Here is a 10,055-nt window from a genome sequence, read left to right on the forward strand (position 1 = left end):
GAAAATGGAGCACTAATTTGAATAAAATCACTGTTAGCTTGGTTTTGTTATTGGCTTTTTACCTTTGTTTTTGGGTTTTTATTTTATTTTATTAATTTTTTTTTTGCTTCGTTTCGCATTTTGAAGGTTTTAATTTTTTTTTTTTTTTCAGTATTTATGAAGGGACTCATGAAGAACCATACATGGCATTTATTTCAGTCTGGAATTTCTCCTCAAGGTTTTTACGTTTTAACTTGAATGCATCGGTAACAAGCCCTGAGTCAGGCATCCAGGAATCGGGACAAAGACAAATCTTGGTTGGAATTTCACAACGTTCAAGAGATGCTAGAAAAAAAAAAAACATACTTATATACGATGTGAATAAGATATTTTTTCAAACACAGAAATACTGGGTAAATTACCCTTACAAAGCGGAAACATATGTCAACAAACAGCCATGAAGAAAAAAAATAAGTTTAGGTTCAGTTACTTACACTTGATGCCAAAATCATGAATTATCTTCTGTACTTCTTTCAACAATTTAGGTTCTTTACAGAGGTCCTTAAAGTTCATACCATTAAGACCTATTTCACTGGCAACTTTACAAAGGTTTTTCTGATTCGGTACTATTAGGCACACAATGAAGTTATGGAAACTATTGGCATACACACATATCTGATCCACAAGAGACGACATCTTTAGAATGGTTTCAACTTTGCTCAGAGAAACATATTCTCCAGCTTGCAATTTAACAAGATCTTTCTTGCGGTCTGAAACATTAAAAAGGCAAGAAAATATGCATTTTCAACAATGGATTTTCAGAAAAAAAAAATCAATGCAATCTTTTCACATTACTATCAAATCCAATCAATGCATCTATTATACATCTTCCCATCTCTCTCTCTCTCTCTCTTACACACACACACACACACACACACACACACACGCACACACACACTGTTTATTTACCTCAAGTCCCTGACAAAAAAATATTCAAACAGATATATCTTCCAGAAATACTTGTCAGCACCAATGTTCTCAAACTAACTAATCCTCTTGATACCAACCTACCCGTGACCATTCTTCTGGTTTTAAACCGATTCAAATTAAAACCCACCATCAAAACTCCATGTTGATTTATGTTTCAAACACCAGCCTAACAATCCTTTCAACTATAGGCACAAGGCCTGAAATTTTGAGGGAGTGGGGGTTATTGAAGATTACACCAGCCCCAGTGCTTCACCCCAAAAGGATGAAAGTCAAAGCTGACCACTAAGCATTTTGTCCAGTGTGTTAATGATTCTATTGGCTTGCTACTGTAGTGGTCTCTGTAGCTAAATAGTTGAATGATCTCCCTTGCAAGAAAGAATATAGAGTAACCTCCCTTTACTAAGTTTCTCAAAGCATCTGTGTCATGAGACGTAATTCTTAATTATTCAAGAAGCTTTGCGTTTCTCTTGGAAATTTCTAGAATGTCTAGCGTTCCATTAGTAAAAACAGCTTGCTAACCCAGCTCTTTGCTTCTTAATCGATTAGACTTAGAGCCATCCACGTCATTGCTATGTCTGTCTATTTCTCTACACCACATGACTGAAAGCTACCACTTAGTTGTTATTTCTATATTTCCTATCTCTGAACTTTCTTCCATAGATTGCTTCATTCAACTAGATTCTACATTTTGAATATGTATCATTATTGACCAGTAAATAAAATATATTTTTATGTAGTAAATATATAGTTCTTGAATTTATTCTTCATCTCTATATGTACTCTTGTAATAATATACACACAGCCACATCAACACCTGGTACTGACTATATATAACCACTACACTATTTTCCGGTGTGCTAACGTTTCTGCCAGCTCACAGCTAGTGCTCTAACGATTCTTCCAATAATAATTTCTAATACTGGCACAAGGTTAGAAATTTAGAGGAATGGTAATAATTAAATCAACCCCAGTACATAACTGGTACTTTACTTTACTGACCCCACCGAAAGGATGAAAGACACAGCTGACAGAGGATTTGAACTCAGAACTAAAAGGGCCCTGACTAAATAGTGTAAGGTATTTTGACCAACGGTTTAATAATTATACATTTACATTTATCAAATAAAGTTTCTCATAGAAGGTTGCTTACCAATAACTTTAAGAGATCCATCAGGTTTGAACTCTCCAATATCTCCAGTGCAGAAATAATTCACACCGTTTATAGTGATGAAATCTTCCTTTGTCTTCTCTTCATATTTATAGTAGCCTTGAGCTATGTTACCTCCACCAACAAGGATCTCACCACGTGGATTAGGTTTGTCACTCGCTAGATATCCACCTAGATAATGATAAACACAAAGACACAAGCACATGTAAATATATATATAGAGATGTATCAACGTTAAAGGCATGAAATTGTGATGATGTTTTGGATGTTGACTGATGAGGAATAAGCTACAGATTTTCTGTTTGCTGTGCTTTTGATAGATTTTTGAAATATATAAATATAGATATATTGGTAATAACAATAAGGTTAGTCAGAAGAAACAAAGGAATCGGGTCTTATTCTTTTATTTGTTTCAGTCATTTGACTGGCCATGCTGGAGCACTGCCTTCAAATATTCCAAGGAAATGGAATGAAATAAAGTAAAACAATGTATAATATTTGCATTATTACATTTAAGCAATTTTCATCATCATCATCATCAACATCAACATTTAATATTTGTTTTCCATGCTGGCATGGGTTGGACAGCTTGACAGGAACTGGCAAGACCAGGAGCTTTACCAGGTTCTATAGTTTTTATTGGCTTTGTTTTTTACAGCTGGATGCCCTTCCTACTGCCAGCCACTTTATAGATTGTACTGGGTGCTTTTTATACCACACCAAAGCTTTTTATATGGCACCCTGGTTTTAGAACATAAATTCTGTCATGGTGAGCAAGTCATCATGAGTACAGCAATGTGCTGTACTCAGTCTTCTGTCATTTCCATTGTAAGGCTCAGCATGTTGAGATTGACCTTCAGTACCTCATTCCATGTCTATAATCATTCTACATTTGCTTTCCCATGCTAGCAAGAGTTAAATGAATACGCCACTGATGCTAATCTTTACTTGATTTTCAAGCAAAGAATCTCTTATTCTACATGGGTTTGAAAGCATGAAGTGGACAGAGTGAAAACAACGTCCTTTGAATGTCATAACTTTTGAACAAGCAAGTATAAATGTAACCAAGCACAAGACACACAAATGTGCACACACGTATCTTGGAAGGGTCATATAACCAACATGACACGTGATGTCCGTGATGAGCTGACAAACCTGTCTGACTATTCATTTCAATAATAAAGTAAACATGCCGAATCAATAATAATAAAATTGGTTGTGCGTGTGTTTGTGTGTATGTGCATGCATGTCTGTGTATGTAACTGAATTGATGTCTGTCTCTGTGTGTGTGTATGTGTGTATGTATGCAGTATGCAACACAGTCAGAAATGAAAACTTGTACTTACCTTCTGGCCAATCCCGCAGTTTTATCTCACAGCATGTCAATGGAGCACCAACAGAACCGACACTTAAATCAGTAACTGAAATTATACATACATACACATGTATTTATATTAATACACACAAATATACAGACATACTTATATTATCATCATCATCATTCAATCTTCCATGCGTAGGTTGGCTTCTTTGACAGAATCCTTTTGAACTAGAAGAATACATTGAATTCCAGTATCTGCTTTACAGTGTGTGTATGCACGTGTATGCATGTATATGTGCTTGGTTCTCAATACTTGTGAGTAAAGTAACACATACTTGTCACACATACAAGGAAAAGGTTGACAGTTGCTTTGGAGTTTTGACTATGTGGTCATGTAGCCTTTATCTGCTGTCATTCTGATCAAAGTTACATGACTAGAACTTCAAAATAACAGCACGCATGCACACATTTAAATGAGAATGACAGATAGACAGGCCGGTAATGATCAGACTTCTCCAAAATAAAAAATATTAGAAAATACAAAAAAGAGTTAATTTTTACTTCCAAGCAGACAGATGATCAAAGGCGTTTCATCCATGACCATGCTGTCGTTTTCTCTGGCGTTCTAAGATTACATTTTCCAGATGTAAAGAAAGATAATTAAATCACATTGAGCAAGGGAGATAATTACTAACAAAACTTGATAGATCACCATCAGTTTTCCTCACATTTCACTTTATTCCTATTGCCTTCTGCTGGTTTATTTACAATTAACTTTGCTATTCTCCTGCTCTCCCAAGCTTATACTTGAGACACAAGGACCTATTTAAAACTTAAGCAGATGGCTTGGTTTATGCAACAACTAAAATATATTCACACACACTGATGGGCTGGTGTTACATGTCTACAGAGCCAACCTTCCTCCAAGATCTGTGTGCTGGCACCTGACAGATACTACCACTCCAGGCCAGAGTGAAGGCACAACTCAATTCTCCTTCAAACAACCAATATCGCAAAGCTGGAGTCTCGCAACAGGATGCAGAGACAAATACTGCACTTACCACAAGCTTCACTGTGTTAATAGCTGCAATTGTTTCTGCTTTATTACACTATTCAGGCTTTATTAAAACACACACACACATATGAAGTAGACATATGCGTGTCTAGCCAAATGACGGAGTCATCCCCAAAGTGCTATAACACAGCAAGGCAGTAAAGAAGCAGAATACATACAGTGGGTATGTGCTGTGAATATATATATATATACACATAAATATATAGTGTACTGTTCTGTGGTGATAAGATCAACAAAAAAAGTACCCCATCTGATGAGAGAAATATTTAATAAATACAGTATCTGTTTTTTTTTGAGCTTTTAATAGTTTCCTGCAGTGAAAAAAACTCAGCATTTTACAACATGTCTGGTGCCTTCACACAGTTCTCAGACTCAGGACTGTGTGAAGGCACCAGACGTGTTATAAGATGCTGTTTGAGTTGTTTTCATCACGTGAAACTATTAGTAGCTCATAAAAATATACACTGGGTTTGCACAGGAGTGGCTGTGTGGTAAGTAGCTTACTTACCAACCACATGGTTCCATGTCATTTTGGGCAAGAGTCTTCTACTATAGCCTCGGGCCGACCAAAGCTTTGTGAGTGGATTTGGTAGACGGAAACTGAAAGAAGCCCATCGTGTATATATATGTTTGTCCCCCCCCCCCAACATCGCTTGACAACCGATGCTGGTGTGTTTATGTCCCCGTAACTTAGCGGTTTGGCAAAAGAGACCGATAGAATAAGAACTAGGCATCCAAAGAATAAGTTCTAGGGTTGATTTGCTCGACTAAAGGCGGTGCTCCAGCATGACCACAGTCAAATGACTGAAACAAGTAAAAGAATAAAAGAGTATATATATATATATATATATATATATACATATCTAAAAGTTTGGTGATGCAAACAGGAAAAACAGATGTTTGATAAGTGGTAACACACGAAATTCTCAGCCCTTGAGTCACTCTGTTGCTTCTGCTCAATATTAATGTAAAATACAAATGTGTGTGTGTGTGTGCGTGCATGCGCTTCTATTTGTCTTTCATGAGTGTTGATTCATTAAAATCCCCCAGAAACAAAGAAGTTCAGTAAAATAATTGCCAGGGTTTAATAAAGAAGCAACAGTAATGTAACGAGGTCAATTTGACTGACCAAAGCTTTTCAAAACAACACCCCAAGATGGCTGCAGTCCAGAGACTGAAATAATTAGCAAAAAACAAAACGCCTGTCCCATTTGACGTAGCTTCCACCACTTCACTGTGTGCAGTGGGAGGGGGAGAGTAAAGGTTAAAGAGAGTTGTAATAGGATCCGGGTTAGTTCAAGTAGGCTCCAACTTTACACTTTACTCCCTCCTCTCACTGCACTATCCTCGTCCTTCTACTCGTGTCAATTTACTCCATAACGCTCTTTTATTTCATTCATTTCTTTTCATTCATAATTTTGCAAACCAAGTTGATCACACATCAACATCATCATCATTGTCATTTAACATCCATTTCCCATGGGAAAGGGGCATTTAATGACGACGATGATGACGATGATTATGATGATATTAATAAATATACATTTCACTAACCAGCAGAAGATAATAAATGGTTATGCCTTAAAGTGAAACTAACAAAAATCTAAGTAACATGCAGTAAAACGCAACACTGCACAGCGTTAAGAGCAATGCTATGGTTTAGTTCGTCTTTTCATGAGGATTTTAATTTTAATTTCACAATTGATTTTTTTTTTGGTTTTTTTTTTTGCTTACCTTCAGTGATAGTCCCAGCGCCACAGGTCTCAGTAAGGCCATAACCTTGACCAACAGGGCAACAAAAACAAATATTCATAAACTTCTGTGTAGCTTCAGACAATGGAGCACCACCACTCAGCATCAAACGCACATTACCGCCTAGAATTGCTTGCACTTTTTTGAAGAAAATCCTATAAATCAGAAATGCAACAATGATAATAATAATAATAATAATAATAATAATAATAATGGTTTTAAATTTTTCCACAAGGCAGCAATTTTGGGGGAGGGAATGAGATGATTACGTGGACCCCAGTGTTCAACTGGTACTCATCAACCCCGAAAAGATGAAAGACAAAGTCAACCTTGGCAGAATTTGAACTCAGAGCACAGCAACAAATGAAATACTGCCCAGCATTTCATCCGGCCTGCTCACTTTTCTGCCTTCTCACCGCCTTAATGATAATAAAAATCCTTTCTACTAAAGGCACAAGGCCTGAAATTTGGGGGAGGGGGATAGTCGATTACATCAACCCCATTGTTCAACTGGTACTTTTTTTGTTGACCCCCGAAAGAATGAAAGGCAAAGTCGACCTCAGAGAAATTTCAACTCAGAACATAAAACAGTCAAAATACCACTAAGCATTTTACCTAGCATGATAACAATTCTGTCAGCTCTAATAATAATAATAATAATAATAATAATAATAATAATAATAATAATAATAATAATAATAACAATAATAATAATAATAATAATAACAATAATAATAATAATAATAATAATAACAATAATAATAATAATAATAATGATAATAATAGTAATGGTTTCAAATTTTGCCACAAGGGCAGCAATTTTGGGGGATGAGTCAATTATATCAACCCCCAGTGTTCAACTGGTACTTATTTTATCAACCCCTAAAGGAGGAAAGGTAAAGTCAACCTCAGTAGAATTTGAACTCAGACGTAGCAATGGGCAAAATACTGCTCAGCATTTCGGCAACTTGCAATTCAAGTCAGATTTTAGCTGCTGTTTCTAGCAGGCTGAGAGGCTAAGTAGAGAGAGACACCTTTGTTGACTTGACTGGCAGATATTAGATAGTAAAAGTAAAATATTGACAGTCAGTTAAACCAAAGGAAGTACTTGACTAGCCTTATATTTTATAGACCCCAGGAGGATGAAAGTCAATCTTGGACTCAATAGAATGTGAACTCAGAACCTACAGATACAAAACAAATACTGCAGAATGTTTTGTACGAGGCTCTAACTACACTTCCAAATGTTTCATACTGTGTTGTCTTCATATCTAAAGTACTTAACTCTTTCGCTCCAATATAGAAAAATAAAAAAGAACAGCAAACACAAGGAGAGGTTGTTTTTGTTGTTTAGCCTCAGGTCAGAACAGAATTGATTATGCAGACCCATGATCTAAGGACGCCTGGTAAATTCATAAAATTAAATAAAAAAAAAAAAATGAGAAGAGCTAATTTTGTTAAATTCAAGAACTGGAAATTCAAGAAGAAAGAACTGGAAAGCTAAACAAGATCAAAGAAGACAGGATTACCTATTGAATATCAGGGTATCATAGCCATTATCTATGCTGTGTCTTTTGTAAGTATAAGCAAATTCAAATATGGCCTTTGTCAATTTCCCCTGAGAATTGATATTATCCCAGACACTTTTATATAGCCGGTCCATAATCAACTGAAAAATAATTGAGAAATGCAAGTCAGATTAGTTGCTCATTGGAATACATCAAACAATAGATATCCAAATCCTTTTTAATTTATATTGTATAAACTATCAATATGTATGTGTGTGTGTATCTATGTATGTTCTCTTTCTCTTTTTAATTTATGGTAAATTTTGACCAGTCACCTATTTGATAGCAAGGTTGTGAAGGAAAGCATCTTATTTTGCTCATCATCCTTTAAATCTTAAGAAAGTCTAGCAGATTTTTATAATCCCATATATTGTATTCATTTGTAGCATATCAATTAAGGACATGCACTCTCTCCCCAAGATCTGAAGTTCAGCCATACTTTGCTCTAGACAGGTATGTATCCTGTTGCTCCAGTAATAAGAGGTATGAAGTTGAAAGTGTATCTTGGGTGCTAGATTTGCAGACTCATTATCAGTGGTCCCTAGATGTCCTCTTTCTATTGTAGTTTGTTAACCACATTTGAATCCAGAGGGCAGCTGATTTCCATAACAGAACATATATTTTCCTTGTGGTTCTACACAATGATATCTGGCCAGTTGTGTTTTAACTTGGTAGTTGTTTTAATTTTTATGCTCCATCAATATTCTTTTGACCCATCAGTTTCAATATAGTCAACTTCACCTGTGTTTTCTTTTTTCTTATTCTGTTCCAGATCATTCTGGTCACTGCATCATGCCTCATGGAAATATAATGTCTAGTTGGTTCACCTGGGTATGTGGATATTTTGAAATTACCTCTCAGAGTGACAATTGTGCCCTGCATAATTACATGTTGTTCTTTGGCAAGGCATAGCACCTGTTCAGCCACACTGCCAGGGATATGGTGAAGTCATGGGACTGCAGTATGGCAGATTGTGAAGAGGCAGCAGAAGAGCTCAACTTCTTACATTGATAACAAGTGGAGGAATCCTAGAAGATCAACAATCAGAATCTTTATTAAAAAGTAACTACAATGTATCCATAGGGGTGGTGTCCATAGTTGTGTAATTAGATAATGAAAGATTCACTATGACTCAAGCTTTCAATCATGGAACTGGGTGACGACAGGGAATCATGGAAATCTGCATGACTGAAGCAGCATGACACCCTTGGGACACAAGAAGAAATTTGCAACAGCACTCCTACAACCGGATAAGATAGCGGAGGATTCATTTTAGGAAGTTGCTGATTTGACTAAGTGTGTGTGTGTGTGTGTAATGCATGTCTAGCATATGGTTTCATTATTCCTTGCTGTAATGAATTAAAAAAAAGGTGATGGGAATGGTATGGAAGGAACAATTTACAAGAATAGACTGGAAAGGTAAGACAAACACATCAAACTTACTGGTACAGCTGCCATTAACGTTGGCTTCAGTTTACTAGCATCACCTTGGCAACCTCGCTTGATTTTACTTGACTGTAGAAAGGAAAAAAAAATAATGTTAAATACTGTATTAATCACTAATTTGAAACAAGCATTAAGAATTTATCATCTAATAACTGATGTATAAATGTAAACAAAACTATATTCTTGGTGAATAAATCCATTCTCTTTGCCTATGATTCCTAGGCAAAGGTCCAACCACAGAGCCATAAATATGCACATGCAGACATGTGTTATTTGTTTCTATGTATGTTTTATCTTGTATATTATTTCCAAAAATTTTAAGAAGATTCCAAGTCCAAAAAAAATGTTTTTACCTTGTCTGTCAATGTCAAAGCTGAGGAGTAACCAATGCAGGTGCCATGTGCCAAACAAGATAATTCTGTTGAGAGAAAATACATAAATCTCATGAATTCTTCAACTTGATTAAGCAAAGCAATATATATATATATATATAAATGTACAAAAAAGCTTCTTCCCAAAAGAGGTTAGTGACATCCTGATAAAAGATTTCATAACATTTTTTTTTTTAAAATCAGGCCAAGGATATCTTGATTATACTGTGTAATATAAAAAGAACCTTTTTCAGTTTATCGTACTTCGATATGAAAAAAAATCAAGAACCTCCCATCTCAATAAACCACAATTGTCCTATTGTCTCTGAAAGTTGATTTTTTATATTTACTACAGATTGCTTGAAGCTAATTTTCTTGCTACACC

General features: G+C 35.7%; 1 protein-coding gene across 5 annotated transcripts in view; it reads right to left on the minus strand.

The window, feature by feature from the left end:
• Positions 1 to 6: 6 nt before the first annotated feature.
• Positions 7 to 10,055, minus strand: part of LOC106879061 (long-chain-fatty-acid--CoA ligase 4) — an 84,596-nt gene continuing 74,547 nt past the window's right edge. For all 5 annotated transcript variants that reach the window (XM_014929598.2, XM_014931102.2, XM_014928848.2 and 2 more), the window contains 8 exons: positions 9,653 to 9,717; positions 9,297 to 9,368; positions 7,815 to 7,954; positions 6,268 to 6,440; positions 3,484 to 3,558; positions 2,120 to 2,308; positions 474 to 749; positions 7 to 324 (listed from right to left, as the gene is read on the minus strand). In XM_014929598.2, coding sequence (XP_014785084.1) covers positions 167 to 324; positions 474 to 749; positions 2,120 to 2,308; positions 3,484 to 3,558; positions 6,268 to 6,440; positions 7,815 to 7,954; positions 9,297 to 9,368; positions 9,653 to 9,717 — 1,148 coding nt within the window. In that variant the 3' untranslated portion in view covers positions 7 to 166. The remainder of the gene's footprint in view (positions 325 to 473; positions 750 to 2,119; positions 2,309 to 3,483; positions 3,559 to 6,267; positions 6,441 to 7,814; positions 7,955 to 9,296; positions 9,369 to 9,652; positions 9,718 to 10,055) is intronic.

The sequence above is a fragment of the Octopus bimaculoides genome, chromosome 19, assembly GCF_001194135.2.
Source record: "Octopus bimaculoides isolate UCB-OBI-ISO-001 chromosome 19, ASM119413v2, whole genome shotgun sequence".
Taxonomy (NCBI): domain Eukaryota; kingdom Metazoa; phylum Mollusca; class Cephalopoda; order Octopoda; family Octopodidae; genus Octopus; species Octopus bimaculoides.